The 25,171-nt window shown below is 40.4% G+C and overlaps 1 protein-coding gene across 2 annotated transcripts in view; it reads right to left on the reverse strand.

Moving 5' to 3' along the window:
• Positions 1-255: 255 nt before the first annotated feature.
• Positions 256-25,171, reverse strand: part of kif5ab (kinesin family member 5A, b) — a 59,766-nt gene continuing 34,850 nt past the window's right edge. The window contains exons 15-29 of one of the 2 annotated variants that reach the window (XM_071494807.1): positions 20,776-20,922; positions 19,618-19,806; positions 18,945-19,062; positions 16,969-17,033; positions 14,951-15,060; positions 13,830-13,931; positions 13,262-13,322; positions 13,084-13,155; positions 12,840-12,944; positions 11,121-11,337; positions 9,308-9,578; positions 8,702-8,766; positions 6,608-6,635; positions 5,997-6,079; positions 256-4,022 (exon numbers count right to left, since the gene is read on the reverse strand). In XM_071494807.1, the coding sequence (XP_071350908.1) occupies positions 6,010-6,079; positions 6,608-6,635; positions 8,702-8,766; positions 9,308-9,578; positions 11,121-11,337; positions 12,840-12,944; positions 13,084-13,155; positions 13,262-13,322; positions 13,830-13,931; positions 14,951-15,060; positions 16,969-17,033; positions 18,945-19,062; positions 19,618-19,806; positions 20,776-20,922 (1,620 nt within the window). In that variant the 3' untranslated portion in view covers positions 256-4,022; positions 5,997-6,009. Of the gene's footprint in view, positions 4,023-5,996; positions 6,110-6,607; positions 6,636-8,701; positions 8,767-9,307; positions 9,579-11,120; positions 11,338-12,839; positions 12,945-13,083; positions 13,156-13,261; positions 13,323-13,829; positions 13,932-14,950; positions 15,061-16,968; positions 17,034-18,944; positions 19,063-19,617; positions 19,807-20,775; positions 20,923-25,171 lie in introns of both variants that reach the window. The other variant, XM_071494806.1, reaches the window with a different exon arrangement.

The raw sequence follows: 25,171 nt of genomic DNA on the forward strand, positions 1-25,171 counted from the left end.
CCCAGGCCTCTGACATAAGTTACCAAAGAGATAGAGTTGTTCAACTTACTTTGCCTTTTACCTTGCACTGTCTCTAAGGACTTAATCGGGAGTCAAGGTTGATCATACAGCTATAGTAGTAGGAGTACACGTATCTGGATTTATTGACAATATTCAATCTGGATGTGTCTTTCTCCTTTTTCACATAGGGATGAAAAAATCAGTTTCATGTGCCCATTAAAATGGTTTTAAAGTAATGACAAGGCCGTGTAATAATGATATGTACACAGGTTCATCTTTATTGAAAGAAGTTTTTTATGAGATAACAGTACTGTTTCTCAGCAGCTACAGTAGAGTACTGCATGCACTAAATCACACGCTATAAACAAACCAGTCAACACACATTTGTACAAACAACACAGAAATTTTGCCTCTGTCTTTTTTTTTTTAACCACTCTACCAGTCTCGTCTTCTATTTCTGCATATTTAAGCTACAGTATCACACATTTTTGACCTTGCCAGAATATTTTCAGATTTGTTACCATTACTGTCAGACGAACAGAACAATAAGACCGAAAATAAATTCCACACTCCAGTCATCCAAACATTGACAGCTCAGCAGTTCATGTCAGAAGAATAGTTATTTTCCTTGTGGTTTTCACTGATTAACAGCAGATGGACAAAAAAAGTGCCATTCACATTCAACTCACGGTTTCTATAGGTTATGTAAACACACTCAACTTCATAGATAATGTAAAGCCTTTTGAGTTCAATGACCTTTTTTTACCCTTTGGAGAAAGTGAAACAGCTACAGTATTAGATACTCAGAGTAAAAAGTGGTGAAGAGGAACAAAAAAGGAAAGAATTAAGAAAATTATATTATTAAATGCTCCATGCATTTATAATAATAATAATAATTATTATTATATTATTATTATAAGACAGAAAACAGAGAGTCTGTTTGTAATGCTTTAGATTTCCGCCCACACTTTGCAGTGTAATAATTTTGTATTTACCAATCAAATACCAGGGTAGATACAGTTTATGTAACAGTATAAGGAGATAAGAATTTTGCATTTAAGCGGGAGTTAGAAAATACTAACTTTCTATTTCAGAATTAAAGGCTTATTAATGTTATTACTAAGAAACAGTGGAGACAAAATAGGAACAGTACTTGTATAGGTTTTTAAAATTTAAACTTGGGAATAGTGATGAAGTTTTGGGGGCAAACGAAAGATCTACGAGACAATCAAACTGATTTAGAGGAGAACCTAGAACAGCTTTTATGTTCTGTCAAGTCGTCATCACTAAAGATTATAGAACTTAACTTAATTGTGAGTTTAATTGGACAACATCCAACGTCTTTACATGATATCTTATATTAAAGTTTATAGTAAGGTTTTGTTTTCTATGATTTCATGACATAGCTGTTGTAAACGGACATTTAGGCTACACTTGTTGGTTCCCTGTATGTCCTTTATTATTTACTACATGTATTGTTTGTACCAAGTCATTAAAAAAAGCACTTGCACAGTAATGTATTTTTAGGTTTCCCAACACAATTTTATGTACTTCTTCCCTGTACTCAGTGGATACCCAGTAAATATTTAATAAGTAATTTGCAAACTGTGATCTGGAGCATTACTGGTGTGTTTTATTAAAAGGATTGCTGAAAGTCAAAGACAGCAAAGACAGCTTCTCTTCTCTCCGAAAAATACACACACACACACATCTGTGCAAGTACACGCAAAGACACAGTCTCTCCACTGTCACCCTTGACTCTCTCATCCTGACTGGTTGATCAGGAGGTCAACAGAGAGGGTGTGACAGGCAGCGTGGAGAGACTTACCATCAGTGCGACAGTACGCAGTCAGTCAATCAACTTATCTGCTCAGATAACTCAGACCGTAACCAAGTAAATACAGGATATGTCATTTATCTGCATTTTGGGGTCAAAGGTCAGACAACTCATTGGCTGATGAGGCACTACATCTGAGTGTGTGTGTCAGAGTAATAAGACAAAGCTGTTATCAGCTCTTGATAACCTACCGTAACCCTTGGTTCATGTCTCCAGCAGAGCTTATATATGGGCTACTATAGAGCAAGATCCTCCTTCAATGTCTCACTACGATCAGAGCTTTGGTTTCAGTCTGCGGTGGTTCATAAAGAACCGGATTAGTCATCTCCTAAACCAATTCATTTTGTAACGACAGCTGCACACATTCACCAGTTTTCATTCAATGAATCACACTGGAAATCTGAAATCCTTACAACATTCTGCAGTATAGGAAATACATGTCACAATAATACATAACTGCTATGAATTAAGAGTAATCAGTAATCAATAAATAACATTTAAAATAGAGCAATGATAAATAATATATATTTCTTTCAAACTAGGACTAGCAGTATAAAAATAGTTGCTACAGTTTTTTGTTTTTTTCTCTGCCATGCTCTTGGATGACATGACAATGACTGAATATCTCACAGATGATCCCTGTCAGGCAGTTGTTTTTTTTTAGGGATAATTTACCGCGAAGAAGTCTCTTCACTACCACACAATCAATCTCTTAAAAACAGTCAGGGTTCATGTCACTTATGGTTTAGATTAAGCTGCTCTTCACATTGGTTAAAACAAGTGATGTGTAAAAAAGGGAGACATGCCATGGCAACTGCTGAATATTTGAATGTGTTTTATTTTAAGCGATGCTCTGACCAACTTCTTCATCAGCACTATGCTTCATCCTGAGCTTGGAGTGACAGTGCCAGGATCAGAACTAGGTGAAGCATCAAGATTCAAAAGGTCTTCATGAAAACTGTGATCTAAAACTTGCTAGAGGTCGCTATCTGTATATGAGAGTTTTTTTTTTTGTTCACTATTCCTCTTCTAATCTAATGAACAGAAACATGATATGGAATCTAGGTATCTGAAATACATCCTGCAAGGTATACCAAAATACAAAACTGTTACATTGTGCACATTATGGTGACTGCACATCGTTGCACTGAATAACATGTCTCTTTATTACAATAAACATTGGCACTGCAGTTTATTTTGAGTCAGTGCCACATACACCATGGTGCTGCTGTGAATGCTCACTTGAGCACCAAACGTGTATTAATCCCTGGCTGAAAATAGTCCCTTACAAATGCACTATTTACTGCAGTTTGAGTAACATTTGCTAAAAAACTACAGTCCTCATCCTTTTTTGAAAAATTAAACAATATATTCTTGGCCTGTTTTTAAAAGATTTATGTTGTTGGTAGGAACAAACAGGCTCAGGGCTGAGAGCAGCAGTCAGGTTGGGGACCTCAAAGGATACTGAGACAGACTAATGTTTTGTCGGATTTTGCTCTTTTCATGGAATCTTTTGTTGGCAATAACAAACATACAGAAGAGTCATATTCTTTAAACACAACTCATTTTTTAAGAGTTTATATTCCATTTGCACTAACTCACTCCAGAGACTCCTCTGTACTGGTGTCTAGACTGCAACATTTCATGACAATGTTGCCTCACTTGCTTTCTTCTTCTTTGGTGTATTTTCCAAGAAAAGCTGAAGATCAACATGGAAAATCAACATGCACAGTTACAGTACAGATCTCAGTAAAGTGAGTGGGAGTTTTCTGATCCAAACTGATGAAGATTAAATTCAGTTTACTGTTTGATGCACTGGTGATATGTCCACTGTGATTCCATCACTGAGACAAACAGCACAACCTAGTGGTTACCTACAGCACTACACCCCCTCTTCCCCAACTTTCTATTTGTGGCCCCTTTGTATTCCAAGTCGAGAGGGAGGCTGTGCAAGGTGTAAGCTGCCAGGTCAGGTATTCGAGATGCAATGCTTGCCAAACTGATAACACATACACCCCCACACATCATAGTACAAGAAGGAGAATGGGTGGCAGAGGAGCAAGCAGGGACACAGGAGATCGAGGTCTGTTTACAGCAGGTGGGGATGGGAGAGGCAGGGGAGTCTGGGAGGGCTGTGATCGGTTGCATGCAGATTTACAGAGGAGGCCTCAGAAAAAACGTCTGCCTGGAAAAAGAGAGAAAGGGACACAGGGAAACAGAAAGTAAGAGCGACAGTCAGACACATTTGAGAGATACAGAGGAAGCCAAAGATGGCAGACAAGAAGCGGCCGCAGCCAGTGAGTCATGTTAACATTGCCAGAAGGAACACGTCACAAGTCATTTTATTTCTGGTGTCTACACTGAGGGTTAGTTGTGTTTGAGAACTGCACTCTGGGCCCAAATTTAGACTTCATAGGATGTAAAACTCAGCAGCACTGCGCCAAACATATATTTACTCTGCAGAAAACTTTATAACGTGTTATACAGCCTGAGAAGTGAGATTTATTTTTTATACTTTCGCGTATAAAAGTTACAATGTGGTCCTCAGCCTGCAATCCAGATTAAATGTTATAATGTCAGGATACTGAATATACTAGTTTTACCTAAACTAGTCAATGATTACATTTTGAAGCAATTTTAATTCTGCAAATTAAGACTGGAGTTTCCAAAAGAGGTTAATTCACCCTGTGGTCCTGTAGCAAGTGTCATGAATAAAGTATGTTTTAACAGGAACACACAAAAAACGACAACCCAACGAAACCCTTTTGACAGCAAAAGTACTGGGCTGAAGTAAAACCCAAAAGAGGAGATCATTTAATTCCCCTTTCTCAAATGGGTCTTTCCAGAGGCAGTATTTGTAAAATTGCATAATCTTTAACTCTCGGCTGGGATTTATGATATAATCCCCCCCACCCCAAAAAAAAAGTGCTGATCTGAGACAGATGCCGTTTGTTTGGTATTTTTGTGCAAAATGTCTCACAGTGACTGTTGGTATTTTTACAGTGGAAGGCCCCAGAAAAAAATGTCTTTCACCCTGGCAGGCTTACAGCTGTAAAGTCCTAGAGCACCAGAGAGCTGAGCCCGACAGCCTCTAAAGTCATAGTGATGTTTCATAAGGCAGGGTGTACAAGCCTGGAAATAATGCACCCAAAATAAAAAGGTTACAGTTCTTCAGTCCTTTTGATTACAGTCATAACCGTGGTCTCCTTGGAAATGTAACTCCTTAAAGTTTACATCCAAAGAGTGAGAATGACTATAAGAGATACTGAACCAAAGATATAATAGCACAAACATGGCAGAAATGTAAGTTTATTTTCTCTCACCTATTTCTAAGGCCTGTAGTGGCAGTACTGGGAAATACTTTTGAGCCAGAGCCACAACCCTGAACCAACTGTGTATCAACAACTGTATTAATGATATGGGGATGTGGATGGGAGAATTAAAGCTTTCAAGCAATGTATAATTTGTCAAGGTTATGTGAACATTGAGCTTGGTATAGACCAAAATATACCTGAAATAATGTTTTAATGCCCAGGGGCCTATTTCAACATGCAAGTTGCAGTTTGCAAAATTAATTTCCATCCATCCACCCATTAGCTATATTGCTTTTGAGGGTCGCAGAACTCAATTTCCTCTCCTGTTAACTTTAACACATATCCGTATCTAAGCAAATGCCATATATTACTTTGACCAATACATTAGCATGTAAGAGCCCTGTAGGTCTCACACAAAGTTCTGCAATCTGCAAGCCACAATCATGTGAGATTTGATGTTGACATCGTTAGCATGTAAGGGGGGGTCTCATATTGCTTTTGTGAAGTGGACTCAGGGTTTTGTGGTCATTGATATATTTTTAGGACTCAGTGTCTACTACAAAAAGAATGACAACTACAAACTAACAATTTATGGAGACTGGGTTTTCCAAGAATCCATTTGTCCTATAGGATATGTTTCCCATAAAGCACAATACTTGTTTTTTCAGGTAATATTACAGAACTACTGTGAATAAATTCAGGGGAGCAAGGCTTTGACTGTTCATTGGTTAAGAGTGACATTGGTTTATCGCCTCATTCTTGGCCTGTGAATCATGCGATTGTGTTCTGTAGCAAATAAATCACACACTCACTGGGGGTGTTTCTGTGTTTCTCTGCCTCCTTACCTGCTCAGGACTATTAGCTGGCCGAGGCCTCCGGCTGCAGGCTGTAGAGTTTGGCTGGGCCCTGATTGTCACAGACATCAGTTCTGGACACAGAATTCACATTCAGACACATGCTACCAAACGCACCAGAAACACACGTGGCCGCAGCATCATCATCATCACCAGCAGTGGCAGCAGCAGCATCATCACCAGCAGGAGCAGCAGTAGCAGTGACAGCAACAAGGGGGCAGCGATAGAGCAGACAGACACAGCAGTGAGGGAGGCAAATCAGTGAAGTTACAGTAACTGGTTCTAAAACACAACGGGGATCAGTGCATGCAAGGTGAACGTATTTAATCATGTTCTTTGTCCATAACTGACAATCATCAAGGAAACTGAATTAAGTTAATTGCTTCAAGCTCTGACATTAATCTACAGCTGATCATCTGTAACTTAAAAAAACCTTCAGGACCTTCAGTTGAAGCAGAAACCTTTGTTCTTTCTACAAAATCCTACACAAGTTACACTTAAGAGCTTCCTGCCTGACACTGATGTGGCAAAAGTCTGTGCTAAGACAGCAACAAATAGCAGCAGGTGTTGTGCAGCAACCAAACAGAGTGGACCACTCTTACCTGTTGTCATTGATATCTGTGGTGTTTCCTGTGGACAGAAAGAGGTGCATAAGGAGGCAGGCAGGTGCTCAGTGAGGTGCACAGTCAGTGGGGTTGGTGTCGCGTAAATTAGGGAAGCAGTGGGTTTGTCACAGACACATATGGGTTTAATTGAAACAGCCCAAAGCCATTGAAGACGGATGACTTTGGAACAAGCAGCTGCATAACGTGTCCTCAAGTCCTCACACACAAATGACTAAATAGGGTGCTTGTCAGTGCATTTAAAAACAACCCATATGAGCATTTTAGTGATCTATTGAGTGAGGCAAGGACACAGCCGCAGCACGTCCTCTTCAAGCTAAGGCAACTACAACTGCACGTCTAAGGTGAGTAGAAGATCGTAATAGGTAAGAGAAACCACTGTTGATGGTTGGTTGGAGTCTTTGTACCTTTTGTAACCATCCACCACCACCTCCTCCAGCGGTATAAGAATATTTTCTACTGGAAATAAACATACGCAGCTCATTTCTCGCTAGTTGAACAAATGATCAATGCTGTCACAGAGAGGACATTATTTCTACAACTCCAACAGGTTGTTTGTAAACATGGGTCATTTTACACTGTTTGAACAACTGATAAATGCCGTCATTTCTCTGCTGGGGATAATCTCACTTCTACTACTCACTACTATTGCTGTTACACCTAATAATAAAAATAACAAAGTATCACAAGTGTTAAATGCTCCTATCCATAGAGCTTCCTTGCAAAGCCTCTTAACAACTGTCACTACAGTACTGCAGCAGAACAGCACTTACATGGAGAATGGGGTCTCCAGGATGGCTCCGTTTGTAGAGTACATAGTTACAGTCTGTGGAGCCTAATGAACTGAATGAATTCTCCAGTGTTTTGTGCTGTGTCAGAAGTCTTCCTGCCTCAAGCAACTAGTGCATTTCTACAATCCTTAGAGGCCCGTGCTCCCCCTGAACTATCCTGACATCGATCCATTTCACAAAAACTTCACTTGGCTTTTTAACGTGACACAGCATACTGACACCCTGACATAAAGAAGTTTCTGTTGGCTTCCAATCTACAGCAAATGTTAAGTCAGTGTGAATTTATTCATTGATATTCATGGAGGCAAGTTTACATAATTTGTGTGCAGTTTGACGAGTTGGCCACTATCAAGGGACCTCGTGTTTGACTGGATGGTAAGGCTGATGAGTTTAATCTCTAAAGTAGAAAAAAATACTGTGACAGTTAATAATAATCTTAACCTCTCCTAAAAAAAACAAAAAAAAAAGCTTACAAGCTTACACCTTAACAGAAAAAGAAGATTTCAGTATATAAGCATTAAATCCAGCCCGATTAAATTTAAGGGATCACTGTGGACAACTTCAGTGATATCTAATATTTAATAAAAGGCAGGAACTGTGGCAGCAGGCTGACATATTGGCTCTAACACTGTTTCTGATTTTTATTGATATTCCTGGAGAGTCAAAAGAGGTGTGGCGGTGTTACACAACTGCCATCATTGGGTCAGAGGCTGAGGTGGGCACTCAGCCTGTCTGGCTGGCTATCTGTCTGGCTGAGTAATGACACTGACAAGCCTAATCTATCTCCTCCAGAGTCTGTTGCTGATGGGTGCAGACACACACACTCAAACACATATTTGAAGGTGCACAAAATCCTCAAGCAGCAGCAGTATCCCATAATGAACTGTGTTTTTTTTCTTCGTGAATTTTGATACATGACAGTATGTATCCAATTAATCCTGGGACATTTTATCCAAAGACCATTGGCCAAGATTGAAACCCTCCTACTCACTCATCAGAGGCTCAGAATTACAGTTAAATCCTATGATGACAAGAGGTAAAAAACAAACGACCAAAAAAAGAAAAATCAGCAGGCAGAATTGTTCATCATCATAGCAGCAGGGTAACCACTGTAAACTAGTTTAACAACTAACACTCAGTGTGAGTATAAAACCACATTCAAACATAATGGCTGCTATGATGGCAAAATTGCAATCACTAAAAAAAGGTCATAAAAATAAGTGAATTTACCCCTGCTGGTCGTGATCATAACATTTCTCATTATTTTATCAGGCTGGCTCACCGTTTTCTGAATCGAGCATCTCTGCAGTATTTTTGTCTGCTTGGCTTGCTGGTTCAGCTGGAAGCCTGCAAACAGCAGAGAGAGACGTTCATGTCAGTGTAGCTACCGCAGTTCTGTTTCAAAATCTGGATCTTTTTGAATTAAAAGAAAAACAAATTGTAACTAATATTGATTTTGTCAAACAACTATGTCCAAGGTGAAGATGGTGGGATGTGGCTGAAAGCATCAGAAAACACTAGTGTGAGGAGATTATTTTGTCATGATACTAATGTCTCGGGAATTTAATGCCAGGTCTAAACAGGGCCTGTGATGTGGTTGAAAGCACCAGAAAAAAGCTAGTAACAAGATGCTATGTCCAAAGTCAAGTTGGTGAGAGCAGATTGAAAGCTCCAGGGACAAGCTAGTAAGTAGACCTTGAGTTAAGATAATTTATTTAAACTACTACCTGTACGTCCAAAGTAAAGGAAGTGAAACGTGGTTTAAAGCATGAGGGAAAAAGCTAGTAAAAGGACCTGGAGTTAAGATTAGTTCAAACCAAGACATGGTGTCATAATGACCAGCAGTGTATTACTCAGTGATTGGCCACATGTAGGTGTGTTTACTTACATGTTGTTATGAGTGTTGTTGTCGTGTGTGTCGTTGTTTTGGGAGTCCGGGTGTTTGACGGGGCTGTTCTGGTTGGAGTTGGCCTCAGGTAGCCGGGGCTCATTCTCTGGAGTTGCAGGAGCAGCGGAAGCAGCAGGAGCAGCTGCTTGTTGGCTGTTGCTGTTGTGGAAAACAGTGTTGCAGAGGGCAACGGGGTGATCGCTGTAGCCTCGGATGAAGAAGGGGTTGGTGGGAGAGCAGGCTGGGTAGTGGCCAGGACGCACAGGCTTGGCTGAGAGAGATAACAGAGGATTGATCTATTGATTGATCCATTCATCCGGAAAAGACAAACACATATTTGTTTATTTAAAGGGTTAGTGCTTCACAGTCCACTGTGGCACAAAATAATACGAGGTTTTTAATGTGACTGGATTACTGAGAATATATTAATAGACAGAATAATATCACAGTTGCTAGGGTATAATCCTCAACTATTCTAAAAATAGTGTCTAATCAATAGCTCATTTTCTCTCAACAGCATATGCGTATCTCAATCATTTCCCACAGAATTCAAAATGTATAAGAGCAATTGTCCTCAGCTGAACCAGTGATGAAGTGAGTTAATGATTAAAATGGATATCACCGCTTTTCTAATCAATTGTAGTTCTCTCAGAAGAGCATTATTATTGTGTTTCATAAATTTTAGCATGTTGGTATGATGATAAATATTCTTTCATTTTTGGCAACCTACATTAATTTAGCTTTTATCAGTACTCAGGCATATTTGTTGTTCCGCAGGGGTGAACCTGAGTTTCTGGTATTGCTTCAGGTGCTGAATATGAAACAAGATAAAGTACAGAAAACTCTGAAGGAGATGGACAGCAGCTCGCTCGTAGAGGTGTATGAACTGATGGCAATGTGGTGAGGGGAAGGAGGGAAATCTCAGAGCAGTGAGGGGAGGCAAATCAAATGATGGATTTTGCCTGTGAGGAATCACAACAAAGGAATGGAAGGTTGTTTTTTCCACACCAAAAGCTTTTTCTTACAGTGCATTGCAAGGGCAAATATCAGATGGGAAGCCAGATACGCTTGACTGTTTACATGTGGAACCCAACACTTCGGGATTGTGGTGAGAGAATTTACATTTAGATTTTCAAATTTCTATTCCAAAACTGTTCCTACAACAACTGATCTTAATCTTGCACTACAGTAAACATTTGTCTTTATTTGTTTGGGTTTTACATTGCTCTTGCACTGTAGCTGTAACACTTTAAAGAAATATGCTTTGTTGTTTGTTTTGATGGAAATCAGTTCACTGCAGGGGAAATTAGACTGTACGACTGGGTAATGTAAAATGAAATTAGTTGAAGCAAAATAAAGTAACATTATTTTCAGTGGACTCGATCCAATCAACACAATTCCTTCGACATGTACAGCCTTGATTTAAGAAATGAGGAAGGGAAGGTGATATGCACTGGTTAATGAATTTACTTAATTTTGATGCATGAGTCAGAGCTTTTTGAGGGTGTAGTGCAGCACAGTGTGAGTTGCACTCATTGTTTTGAAAAGTACTTAAGCAAATGAGAAAAACTGTAATTTCACTCTACACAAAATTAAATGGAAGGGGTTGTAGACATGGAAACAGATGTGTGTATGCTCTGATTGCAGACCGAATTGCAGGAATAGGAAAGCAAATAATGTCCTAAACAGCAGTTTAGTCATAATACTTGAATAACGGACGGCAATATCCACAGATCGGGCTGTTATGGATGGATGCAACAGATCACTTTTCAGTCGTTTTTACTGTAATCTGTGAGTGTGGCGTATGTGTTACCTATCTGTGCAGCATGAGGCCGGCGGAAGGGATTGCGGGTCCTCATCACATCTTTGATTCGCTCCACCTCCTGCTGGTAGCGGTGGCGGTCCTTCATGGCTCCTTCCTTCGCCTCCTTCAGTGCACCCTCCAGAGCCTTAACTCGCTCAGCTGTAGACCGAAGACGCTTCTCCAGTTTTGGAAGCTCACAGCGAAGGTCTGCATTGTCACGCACCAGCTGTAACACACACAAGAACACAGACAGAACACTAAGGAAACAGCTACATAAACAGCCACTCCTGCTCATATGACTACAACAGTGAGAGCAAGAAATGATTGGTATCTATATTCTGGGACGATTAAGACTAAATTGAACTAATAAAATGATTTTCTTCTGTTAATGTATGTATCTGTTTCTGAGTTATAGTATTGACTATATAATAGTCTAATCTCCTCAAAGGACAAACACGTTTTGGCTACTATATGGTCGAACCATGTACCATGTACATCGCTGCACACATCACGTTCCCTGTAAGAGGGAAGGGGAGACGTGAGAAATCCATGACAGAGTACCTTAAACACAGAGAGTCTGCTGCTACGTGACCATGCAAACTAATCCATACCCTGCAGAGATACTGAGTACAAGACCTGAGAGGCTTAGTAAGCTGCAAAAGTTATCTAACAGGCAAAGCAGGCAAAGTACTCAGGAATTCAATCAATACTCCTGAGGTTTGGCGGTGCTAGATCATTGTTTTGTGGTGAGTGACTTTAAAAGAAAAAATAGAAAATAGAGGTAAGACTCCCACAGGAGTTAAGTGATGTTATCAGAGAAATCATGGCTGTTGTTTTTGTGCAGATACATGGATAGACAGACAGACATTATTATATCTTTGCAGGGTTAGAGAAACTCATATGTAGTCCTGGTACACTGTCTACTGTCTGTCTTCGGGAGTCTTATCACTTTCCAGTGGGAGTTTTCTGATTTATGGCCATGACTTTCGTCTTCTATTCCCACAATATCAGCAGGTGGTGGATGGGATAGGGGTCTCCCAGCACCCACTTTGGGATTGGTTTCTGCCTGACAAACTGCTGCAGTGCAGCTCTCGCCAGCCTGTCAGCCTGACTATATGTGCCATTCTACAGAACATTTTGCACATCAACATTTAGTCCACTGCTGTAGTCCATTTAGAGACTTGAAATAAAGATGCAAAGTGTGTGTATCTTTGTCTAATCTTTTTGAGCACAAGGTTGCTTTTGAGAGTTTGTGTGTGTCAGCTAGAGAGAGGAGAAAGACTAGGAGTGCTCGTGTGAACCTGCATGAGGATGAATTCATTTGTGTATATCTGAGTAACAGTTTTATGGTGTGTGGCTTCCTTTCCCTGAAGGCAGCATGGTTTAACACCTCCTGCTGCTCTGTTTTCAAGGAGACTTTCATGTGAAGTTACTGTAGTAAGATGATTGATGGTGCTACTGTTACTTTTGCCCATAAAAGAGCAATGACAACCAGTGCGCCCTGCTCTGTATTATAATTTGGTTCGCTCTTTTTGTCCTCTCTCATATTCTATCTAGGCAAGACATTTCTTCCTTACTACTGTGCCATGGCACCGTGAGAATGAAGCTTCCAGGCTCAGCTAAACCGGATGATTTTTCCTAATATTCAAAGAGGTGGTGGACAGGTAAACTGTTATTATCTGTACTGTCACAAAAATTTAAAGTTTAATATCTGCTGCTTGCTGTTACCTGTTTGTGAACTTTTGTAAGCTGGTCCAGGTTGTTTTCAAGAAAGGAAATCTTCTGTTTCTGGGTGATATATCCCCCAGTATCATCAGGCTCCATCTCTGCGCTCTGGCAACAGAAACAGAAGGGATCTTTTACAGTTGTGTAAAAAAAAAAAAAAAAAAAAAAAAAAGTAATTTGCAGACAGATATATGTGGAAAATGAAAGCTTTGAGATGTGTTGTGTAACTTGATAATGTCTGGCTCACTTTTCTAACTCGAGTCGTGAGGTCTTGAACGAAGAGCTTGCGGAGGTTGTGCAGGGTGTGGAGCTCACGAGCCTACAGTAGGAGGAGAGAGGAAGTGGTGCAGTTAAAGCAGTTAGAGTGTATTTAGTGGACGACTGGCCTCTGATGGAGCCAAGTGAATGAGCAAATAATGACTTACAACAGTCTCCTCAAGCCCTTTGAGGTCCTGCTTTGACTGCTCATGTCGCTCATGGAGAAAACTATAAGCAGACAGATAGTTAGAAGTGATTACTACATTCTTGCCAGAATAATTCATAAATGGAGAACAAACGCAGCATGCACCAGCGCCCCCATTCGCGGGCTGTTATCCAGCTGCCATCTGATGCAATATACTGCAAAGGTCAGTCCAGAACGAAGCCTATTAGCAGCCAGCTGCTACCTTGTTCCAAAACTCCATAATGGAGATGCAAAGAGAGTAAGACAGCAGGAGAAAGACAAAGAGAAATAGGCAAAGAGAGGGTTAAAAGGACTAGCCTCCAGCTAATTTTAGCCACAGTCTGTAGGACCGTATTACTCCACAGCCACAGACGCACAGTGTAAATAGAATGACAGTCAGAGCTGCAGAGCGAGAGGAAAATAAATAGACAAAAGGAAGACAAATGACAGAGAGACATGGAAGATGTGAATCAAAAGGGGCAGCTCGCCCCCCAGGCCTCCATATGGTGAAGTGTTTGAAAGCTGGCCAAGACAGTAAAGAAGAGACTCACGTCAGTTCCTCCAGCTGCCGGCTCTTGTGATGCTCTTGGCTCCGGAGACGTTCAAAGTCATCGTGCAGTTGCTCCAACTCCAGCTGCTGCTTCTGGTTACAGCTAAAAAAGTGAAAATTGACTCACTCAAGGATTCACTCTATGAGAAATAGAATCTGCAATACCATCTGGAAATGAAAGTCAGCACCCTTCTATTTAACTTACTGTAACTTCATACCCATGACACAATTTAATCACTTTGTATTTTATTTACCTATTTAGAAGAAACATCACAGGAGGTCATCAGAGAGGTTTATTAAAGGTTTTCAGGTTGAAAAAAAAATCAGTATACAGGCTTTTTCTGTCGTGTTAAAGGATCTAAAGGGCCACCCTGCTCCTATTTAAGATGCTTTCTACATCACTGACATTCATCCATCCATCCATCCATTTTCAAGCTGCTTATCCAAATCAGGCTGTGCTAGCAGGACAAGCAGAGCAGCTCCAAATGGCTTTTCTTTCAGAAATGATCTGCAGCTGCTCCTTGGCTGTTACAGACACTCCCAGGCCAGCTGGGAAATGTACTTAAGTCCCTCAAGAGGATATGCCCTGCAGTCTCCTCCCAGATGGTCATGCCTGGTACAGAATGTATTCAAAACAAGGCACCTGAAGGGGCCTCTTTTCAAAAAATCCAAAGCCATCCCAGTGGCTCCTCACACTGAGGTTGAGCAGCAGCAGCCTGGTGTTAAGGTCCTCCCACACTGCAGCTTCCTCATCATGTAAACCATCCACACATATTGATTTCAGCCCCTCTTGCAGCTAAAGCAGGGCTTATACTTTTTGAGAACTCCACCACTGTCACCATGTATCCCTAATTTAGGCATTTTCACACTGCTTATGGGTAGAACTGAATTTCAGATTCGAGCCCACAGGCAGCTGACAGCATGGGTAAGTTGTCTGCCTCTGGAAACATGTATGAGCTACATTAGATATTGCCTGAGTCTAGTCTCAAATATGGAAGTACATATGCTTCTTCCATGATGTTTTATGATTTTTATGCTTTGACATCTCTGCTTTAAAATACTCCTGTACGTTTCATTTAACCCTTCTATGCATGTTAAGAAATTGTATCGTGAAGTACTGACTCAGTTAAATTGTCGATGATCTTCTGCTTCTCATTGATCTCGTCTCGTAGGCGGCCAAGCTGTTTGCTGTGCACCTCACGGTGTGACTCCATCTGCTGCTCCAGAGCCCTCTGAGGTATGAGCAACAAGAGGGGGTGAGAGACATACACAGGGTATATAATGAGAAAGAGAGCGAGTACCCAGAGGTGGGAACAAAAGGAAAACAAAATAACTAGAGGAGAGAGGAGAAAATTACACACACCGGTGCACATGTGGACATGCACTGCCACATGGGCATTGAACACACACACACACACACACACGCACAAGCACAATAGACTGTGTCAAACACTGCCATTGCGAATGAAGTGACATCTGCTAATGAAACTGGAGCGTTCCACACCCAAATACACACACTCTGACATGCAAAAAAAACACACTTGTGAACATGTGCACAAATACAAGCAGATAATGAAAAACAACAAACACTGCCAGCTGTACAGAAGTGTTTAGCAGCAGAAAACTGCATGTGTTGCATGCTTACTTTAATAATGTATTACCAATGAGGCAAAGCAGGCAACCTTTGGGACCTCTAGGGGCCTAAGAACAAAACCCTTGATTCACTATGTGTCATTTGATTTTTGGTCATTTGGAATTTGCACCTTTAAGGTACAATATGAGCTGGGTTCTGCATTATTACTTAATCTGATGACTCGGCCTGTAAAAGGGGCTTGATCTTGCATCAAAAGCTACTTCCTTTATTACTTTAGGTTACATCATGTTTGCACGGTGCATTTTCTGAAGTAAAGTTGTTTCTCCAGATGACTGCAAACTGACTGACATACAGAAAACCTAAGGCCTGGCCGTATTCCAGCACACTGGTTGGTTTCAGGATTTCTGTGCAAAAAATATAATGAAGCTGCTGCCTATACTGTGCTGCGTGCACTGTATGTCATGCAAACTTGGAAGTAACATAAACAGAGGCATTAATGACAAGTAAAAACAGGTTAATCTGAGCATGTCAGTGTTGAAATGATTTGTCATTTAACTGATAAGTCAATCAACAGAAAATCTGACAAAAATCAACAGTCACCAAAGACTTTTTCCATTTCCAGCATCTTAAATGTGAGGATTTTCTGCCTTTAATTGTAAACTGAACACCTCTGTTTTTTGTTCATTAAGTGTACGCTATTGCAGAAACCACATTCAGCTCTATTCACTATTTTCTGACATTAAAGGAATAGTTTTTTTTGGAAATATTCTTATTTGTTCTCTTGCAGATTGATGCCACTTTCGTGTCTGTATGATAAATATGTAGGTGGAGCCAGCATCTAGTTAGCTTCGCTTAACAGAAAGACTGGAAGCAGCTAGCCTGGCTCTGTGCAAAGGTAACAAAATTTGCCTACCAGAAGCTCTAAAGCTCATTAATTAACACTTGTTTGTTTAACCCACATAAAATTGTAGCGTTTTTGGACCCAGAGAGTATAGTAGAGTTCTTTTCCAGTTGAGGTGTGTCTTTTGGTTCCCGCACACATGAATCGGATGAAGTACTTTAATTATATGGCTCTTTTAAACTTTCCTAATTTTATTGGATCAAATGAATCAAATTCTTATAGTAAAAAGTCTTTTCATGAAGTTGTGACACTCTCTTATTCACCCTTTTACAGCTGCTCCTTTTCCATTGATTGTGTGTGGGAAAAAGCTTCACGCCACTGGCTGCTGGCTGTAGCTTCATATTCATCACACTGACATGAGAGTGGAATGGATCTTACTATAGGGGGAAAAAAGTGATTAAGTTTAATAAAGTGTCAAAATATTTATCTGTTCGTTGCAGGCCTGCAGTAGATTACATGCAGAAACACTCATGGGCTCATGTACCAGCACAGACGCAGCACACTGACATGTGAAAAATGAATGCTGTCGCAGAGAAACACACACCCACATCACATCCACACATGCAAACCTGCAGTAAGCTGAGTGCTGAGGCGGTGTGATAAAAGGTCATTACATTTAGTTGCTCTCACTGTAGTCATGACTACCTTAATATCACAGCAATCCTGTGCAGACGTGTGATTCTCCCCCATGGTCATGTGTGACAAGCTCTCTGAAACACACACACACACACGCACACACACTTAGGAAAAGACAGTGAGAGATTGATGGTAAGAGAAACCAAGACAGAGAGAGAGAAAAGGAGGAAAAAGAGGAAGAGAAAAGCACTCAGATAATACTACAGATAATACGCTGTTGTAGATGAAAGAGGTGACAGTGACCTGACTTTGACAGCACAGCGGTACCAAAACATGATGTTGACAGCGGGGGTCAGTGTGATCCGAGTCATGCCTTAGGTGTGATAATATCTATTATTGCAAATGACAGCTATTGTGTGACACTGATCTGATCTGTTGTTGACTCACTGCTGTTCCTCATGTCTGATGATGAAATTAGGAGCTCTCTACCTCACACCAGGCTGTGTGATCAACATGACCTGCAGCACTTTGTATTTATCTACTTCTGTAATGACTCCAGGGTTGCCTGGCTCAGGTGTGGAGTAGCCAAAATTGATTTACCTGCCCTTAAATCCAGAAGTTATTTAATGCAGTTCTGTGGGACTCCTCAGAAACACATTGCCTTTGGCCTGATTTGTGAATTGTGTCAGTGTCCAGGGAATAACTGCACTTAGCTGGACATGGCACAAATTTCAAATGTACCATTAATCTAGTGCTGTGAAATGTTTTGGAGCCAAAGCTGTTCATCAGCATTTACCCTTGTTTTTCTTTCTCTTGACAGGATAGAGAGGCCTCTGGCAGAAGTTAAAACACTCTACTGAAGCCAGTAAAGTGGTTTTTAAGCAGGGGGGAAGTTCCCTCCAGTTCCAGCTGGGTGGAGCTGAGACACAGTGACAGGTTTGTTGTCTTTCTACATCTGTACAGGCGAGATTTTGTTTCGTTGTGCCAGAACATTAACCTTGAATTTGACTTTGGCATTTCAAGTCAAGCAATTCAGCAAGATTCATCAGTCTAAATATTGTCCTTCACTGTGCAGTGAGTAAAAATGTCACAGTGATTATCAGATTATCAATCGTAATTTGAATCTCTTCAGCACAATGTCATCATTTTAAGATGACATTGTCCTGAAGGTGGTTCAGTTGAAAGAATTTGCTTCTTCAAACTTCTACTTTACTTGATTTTATACTCAGCAAAGACCTGTTTTGCTGATTGTTTTAATTTTGATTGGATTTCCTCCTGAAGCCTTGTATTTTGCCTGACTAATCAACCATAAATATGTCGTTATGCTTATCCAACCATATAGATACTTTCCTCCTTCACTGTAGAGTCTTCTCTCTTGCTCCTGGTTTGGTAGTCTGCAGGTAAATTATCTCAACCTTATCCTGAGGTTAAGCTTGCATATTTTATATGTACTGAACTGACTGTGCTTGTGCACTATTGATCCTTGCACTTCAGGTTTGGTTAGATTTCACATCAAAAACCTTGATTCATGTTCACTTGCAAAGGTGCTGGCTGTGCATTTTTAAGTAGTTCGCTGAGATTATACATCCGTTGCTTTTTTGTCTTTTTAGTCTCAGTGGTGGCATGGTTCTGTGAAGTGGTGGTGGTCCACCACTCGGAAATATCTTAACGACTTTTAGATGGATTGTCATTAAATATTGAAGACATTTATGGCGCCTAGAGGATGAATCCTAGTGACCTTCCACCTGTTGGTGTAATGATGCTCCTCTGACTTTTCCTCGAGTGCCAATCGCAAGTTGAGGTATTTGCTTCACTTATTCTGTGAAATATTTAAACAACTGAGAAAAAAAGAAATTGTACGGAAATTCATGGCTCCCTGATGATGTAGCATTTACTTCAAAGCTTCGTTGTGCTTGAGTACAGCCTCACAGTCTTAGTCGGTTCACTGGTCATGTACTGTATGTTGTGGTGTTTGACTGGATTCACATATTGATGGAGTTGCTATTGTACTTCTGTTTTTACAGTGACCATATGTGTTACTCTACCTTGAGCTTTGAGTTTGGCCAGCTCCTCATTCAGAGAGTCGTAGCTGTCCTCCAGCTGTCTCTTCTTCAGCTCCACATTCTGCATGTACTCCGTTAGAGAGCGGATTTTTGCCCCATGCTGAAAGTCGGAGCACGGTATACTGATGAGTAAAGAACCTCTAATCCAAGAGGGGATACCGAGGATAAAATGTACTTTTTACTCATTGTTGAATTAATATGGTTTACACTGAATATTTATGATCTCTCTCTCTCATTAGGGAATTCAATTTAAATACCAAAGATAGTAAAATTTACACCATAATGGCTTCTGGCAACCACACCAGCACATAGACCAGAAAACACACAATGCTTTAAGAATCAGGACAGTTTGCACACTGAAAGCTTCTGATGCGAAAAATCTGCTGTTTCCACAAACCGTTGAGTGATGTTTTGAGCCCACAGCTCTTCATCAGAGTAATTAATGTTACACAAAGGCCTACGTAGCAATGTGCAATGTTAATTAGACTGTTAATTGAATGAGAGGAGTGAACTGGAAACTTCATTCAGTTGTTTGTGGTGATAATTAATATTTTGCAGTGTTGTAAGTTGCAGCATCCAGATTTTTCCTTGTCAACAGAAAAAATTTGCCTCTGGAGTAACAGACGAACATTTTTCTTTTCCACCAGTCCCTCACCTGTGAAATGAGGAGGTGACATGAGGACAGCTCTCTCCCCGTCTCCTCCATCTTGCGGTGACACTCCATCTGAAGGTTCTCCAGGTGGCGGCAGCGCTTCACCATGGACTTCACCTCCGACTTTATCTTACTGATGTAGAGGCGAGCCACAGTGAACTCCTCCTCGATCGCACCGGTGATCTCCATGGGCTGGAGATGAATGAGGTGGGAGGAGAGGAGGGGAGACAGTTCAAAGAGAAGTGGAGATGTTTGGTTAAGATTGAGTAGAGATGATTTAAATGCAGCTGGAAGGTTGAAGAGGGAGGGAGGAAGGCTTTCTGGCATTTCGTACGCACATCCATTAGGTTAACGGCATCATTTAGCATGTGCTGTGATTCAGAGGCTCTGAAATGAACTTCAAAATCAATCCGAACATTACAGATGACAGTGAATGTGCCTATAAACTGTCCTCAGGTCTTAAACAGAAAACTTCATGGTTAAGGGCAATACATGGTGCATGTTGACTGTAATGTTTCACGTATGGCCATTTAGATATGTCAAGCTAAATTAGAGAGAAATGTATATAAAATGATGTGCAAGACACTGAAAATTTTTCACTGTGTCTCAGGTTTTATATTTCACTCAGTGTAAGTGTGATACAGCTTTAGTGCTGCTTTGGAACAAGCAGGCACAGAATATATAGTACTAATAAATATGCTATTGCTGTACAGTGTACTGAACTTTTGAACCCTAGACTGTTGCTCAGAAGTTAGCTGTGTGCTATAAACTAACCCTGATTTTGTTTTCACCTAATAATTTACATTTTGGAGAATCAATAGAAGAAAATGTTTTTGATTGAAATTTGAGTATTATGAGGCAAGATCAGAGGTCAAAAGGGGTACCTTTTTGATATGATTTTACGCTTTTTTGTGCAAATTGCATCAATTGGACCCAAATATTTAAATTTTTTTTTGTTTGTTTTGATACTAGGCATTCCAATTCAAAATAAAATAAATTCAGAAAGGTACTTAAAACTGCATCCATGTTATCAAATTTCTCATCCTCAGTGGCAGACATCAATATTTTATTTCAGTGCTTCCTGTTTTTGCACTGTTCCTTGGCAACATCTTTGCTAAGTGAAGACAGGGTCTCCAAACCCGCAGCCTCGGCTCCACTCACCAGCTTGATGTCCTTGTTTCCAACGATGGTGCTGAACTCACTCAGCTCCCTCATGAGCCCGTTGAGAATCTCAGCAATGCGTTTCCTCTGGTGGGTGCTCACTTCTTGGATACGGGACAGCTCCGCCTCTAAAGCCATCAGGTGACCCTGTCAGAGGAGAGGAATGAGACAAGGGAGCAGAGACAGAGGTGTGAGAAGGGAGAAACAAACAAGGGAGAGAGAAAACCCAGAAGAGATTGGAAGGTACGAGGGAATAATAACGGGAGAGAATATTGTGTGGGGATGGAGTGAGAGGAAAGGGTAATCAGAGTCCATTAACCTGAGAGCACACACAGCTGCAAGACACATTTTAACCTCCGTCCAGGGGTGTAGTGCTATTTGTTTAAGTACCAGAGCGCACCTTTTTTAAATTTTATCTAGCCACTGTTCTTATGGTGGCAGGTTTACATACATCAGTCAACTATGACTGACCTCACGATCAAATGTTAGACTGACTTCATCATGTTGCAACTCATTTGGCTAAGGCAAATTTATCTGTATAGCATCAGACATCATCATTAATATCATACACAGCACATTCAATGTGCTTAACAGAAATAAAAAGCACAATAGAAGTAAAAAAGCATGATATGAAAACAGTATAAGACTCCAGATTATATAAAGGTACTATCCAGTTAAAGTTCAAGATTAAATGAAGACAGTGGAGAACAGCTCAGTTTTTAGCTTCTTTTTAAAACAAGTGACAGTTTGGGCAGATTTGATCTCCAGTGGGAGCTGGTTCCAGCAGTGGAGAGGAGAATGGCTGAAAGCCATTTCAACCTAATTAGTTTTAACTCCAGGCACTACTTGCTGACCAGCTCCTGCACATCTTAGAGACCTATTGGGCTTATATATATCTAACATTTCAGAAATATATTTATGGCCCAGACCATTTAGTAACTTGTAGACAAGAAGGAAAACTTTTAGTTTTTCACTGACAGCTAACGCTCTGTCTCCTGGTACATGTATACAGGGAGCTGCAGTAGTTGAGGTGGGAGGAAATAAAAGCATGGATGAGTTTCTCCAGATCTATGGCTGAAATAAAAGACTTAACCTTAGCTGCATTTGATAACAACATGATAACAACATGACTGAACAACTTTCTTTACATGGCCTTCAAAACAATGCACTCAAAGCAACATGTTCCAAAAGTGCTTTCAGAGAACAGCCACGCTAAGGTCTTCTCTCCATTTGGCATGAATTATAGAGATTTGATTCCTTACATCTAGCCTGTAATTCTTCAGAGAACTAGCAACTCTTAATATTCAAGCAGAATTTATTTTACAGGGTCAATACGGGTGAGGGTTGGAAGTGAGCTATGTGAGTAACTTGAGGTGGAGAATGGTACCCCATAGGGCAGTGTTATTATCACTTCCCTTTTTAACATTTTAATCAATGGAATATTTAGTAGAGTGGGAAGAGAACGTGTTCTCTCATTATTTGCAGATGATGGGAGATGGGGATCTGGAAGCGAGGGAGGGAGGGATGTCAATAACTTTTAAGTTTTTCAGAATGTGGTTAGAAAAAAGATGATATGGGAAGTACTCATAGAGAAGGTTTTACTAAAGATTGAAAAAAATAAATGTTCTTAGATGTGTGGCAGGTTCTGACTGGTGGGCTGACAGAGAGTTAATGATGATGATTTATAGAGCAATGATTAGATCAGCTATTTTTTATGGATGCATTACTTGTGGATCGGCAGTCATTAAAAACTGGATATTCCACAATGTGATATTCTACAGTATGTAGTGGGGCATTTCGCACTACTTCAGTACCTGCCTAGTGGATAAAATTGGGACTGATGCTCTTGGAAATCAGACAATATAAACTTGGACTGAGATAAAATTGAAGGTATTGTTGGTATTATTCTTAATGTGGGGCCTCCAGTCTGTTGGTCAGTTGTATCATCATGGCCATAACAAACAGCCACTATCTTTGGATTGCTATCCATTACCTGATTTTGCTCTTTGTAGATACTGAGTAGGGGAAAAAATGACAATGACTGTTTTCTAGTTGTCACACTATTTTTTTGGGCTGCCTAAAGAAAAGCTCTAGTTATTTTATTCCCCTTCCAAATTAACTGGTTAGAAAATGTCATGGAAATACACGGAAATAAGGAAGCTCTCTGTGGTATCTACTGATGGTTGGTGGGCTGTGATGGTAGTACGGAGGGGGTGGTGTAGTGGTGAAAACACAGGGAACCAGCAGACTGCTCCAGTATTCCAGTGCATTACAGCAACACAATACCTAATGCCCTGACCCAAGAAACCCAAGTAGCAAAACCTAATGGCTGCTAAATTACAAATCAATAAACTTTGAGATAGGTGTTGATGGCAGTAGCACTGGATAAAAGGATCTGGGAGAGCGAATGATGGAGCTTACTTTATCCCTCTCCAGTTTGTACAGCGGGCAGCTTCTAAACAATGGTGTCGCCCCAATGGCTTCAACACAATGAAACAATTTGGTATCAATCGATGCACAACAGGTCTAACAAAATGAATGAGACCAAGACAATTTTTGCTGTCGGTCAGGGTCATAGCCAGAATTTTAGCAGCCCTGAGCCCAAATTCCCCAGTGAAAATTTTACTTCTATTATTATATACAGTTTTGACTCTTGTCGACAAAAGGCATTGAAGGTGTTTCATTTTATAATAATAATAATAATTTATAAGTGAATCATCTATTATCAGAGAAATAATGTTCTTAAGCTCTTTTTTTAATAGCGTATTTTAGGTTATTGCCCCCATGAATCATTAAGTCAACTGAAAGCACCATTAACCACCTTCTTAAATACAGTCACGTTAATTCCTTTATCAACCTCTCCATCTTCATCTCCTTCATTAACTTCAAGCCCTGTGATCATTTTCCAGGTCACTTCCCGCGTCAAAACATTTACATAGAATAAATGATGGTAAATAATTAACTGAAATCAATTCATTTGTGAATAAGTAAAAAGGAGAGGAGAAGAGAGGTTAATGAAAAATATTCGGTATAGTTGAAGAAAGATTTATGAAGTGATATCATCTATGGATATCACAGAGAAGAGCTGGTTGGGTGAATGATGAATGGAGTTAATCATGATGATAGAAAGGGGCTTAAGTGGACAGATGGATGAAAGACGGTGCTTAGAGGAGCAAATGAATGGCAGTAACAGTGAGCGATGTATGGCCTCCTGCAGAAGAAGAGTGCAGTTTCCACTGAAAGCAGCAAAGCAGGCAGCTGAGGAGACGGTGGGGTGAGAAGACAGTGATGAATGTACTCCATTGCAAAAAACTTTTAGGTCAGTGCCGCCCCATTTCAACTATAGATATGGAAAAATTCAAAAACCTGCAACACTGCACATTATGGGAGCCAATCTCTGCATCCCAGAGTCCCTAAAAAGTCAGGGGTGGGTGGGTGGTGGAGGTGACGCTGGGAAGAGCCTTGAGAGGATGGGATTTCCCTCAGATGGTTTCCTGTACTCAGTTTCACATCCTCTCAGACTGCAAGGTGGGGTCCCTGAGAGGGAGCTGTGCCAGGTGAGAGGTCAGAGCAGACCAGACTGAAGAAGCTGTAGAGGAGACGTGCTAAGTGATATGATGGAGGAGAAAGAGGGGTTTAAGCTGCATTTAGCAGACTAAAATGTGCACTCAGTAGCTACATTGTCAGCTCCGTTCATCAATGTCTGGACCAGCTTCTGAGAAAGATAGAGAGGGAGGGGAGGACGTGGTGGTAGATTGTAAAACGGTGCATGAAATATTAAAGAGGTTTAAAGAAGGTGAATAATGGTCCACTCAGTCCACTGAGCCAGTCACAATAACCTTATGGAGAACTGACCAGTTCTGCCAATAGCCTCTCTTTTAGTTCTGTCTCGCTCTCTATCTCTTAACGTTTTCTCCTTATTTACTAAGTACTTTCCCATCTACTAAAATGCACAAAGGTCCACTCACATCAAACCCTTAAAATGATCGATACGTAAGCAGAACTGTACTATTTCAAAACTGTCATCTTTCATCACAGCTGAAAAACACCTGAAACTCTACGCCAAGATTAATTAACATATTTTTAGATTCAGTGTGATTTACACTTTTCCAGGATCTATCTGATATTCAACACAAATAAATATTCTGCTGCACTGCAGAAATCTTGTGGCTTTGTGTCATGCTGTTGAATATTATCTGGAGTGATTGTTACACAACAGGCCTTCACTTTGGTTATATTCAATGCCTTAACCAAAAGATTGGTTGCTTTAATTCTTGTTCATTTTTCCCATCCTATTTTGAATGTTTCCTAATATGTTCTTATCTTTCTTATATGTATCTGTTCAACACTGCAGGCTGCCCAATTATCAGAATTTTCTCTCTTATCTTTCTTTCCA

This window comes from Trachinotus anak, unplaced genomic scaffold (assembly GCF_046630095.1).
Source record: "Trachinotus anak isolate AG129_WGS33_773 ecotype Australia unplaced genomic scaffold, CSIRO_AGI_Tana_v1 ptg000013l, whole genome shotgun sequence".
Taxonomy (NCBI): Eukaryota; Metazoa; Chordata; class Actinopteri; order Carangiformes; family Carangidae; genus Trachinotus; species Trachinotus anak.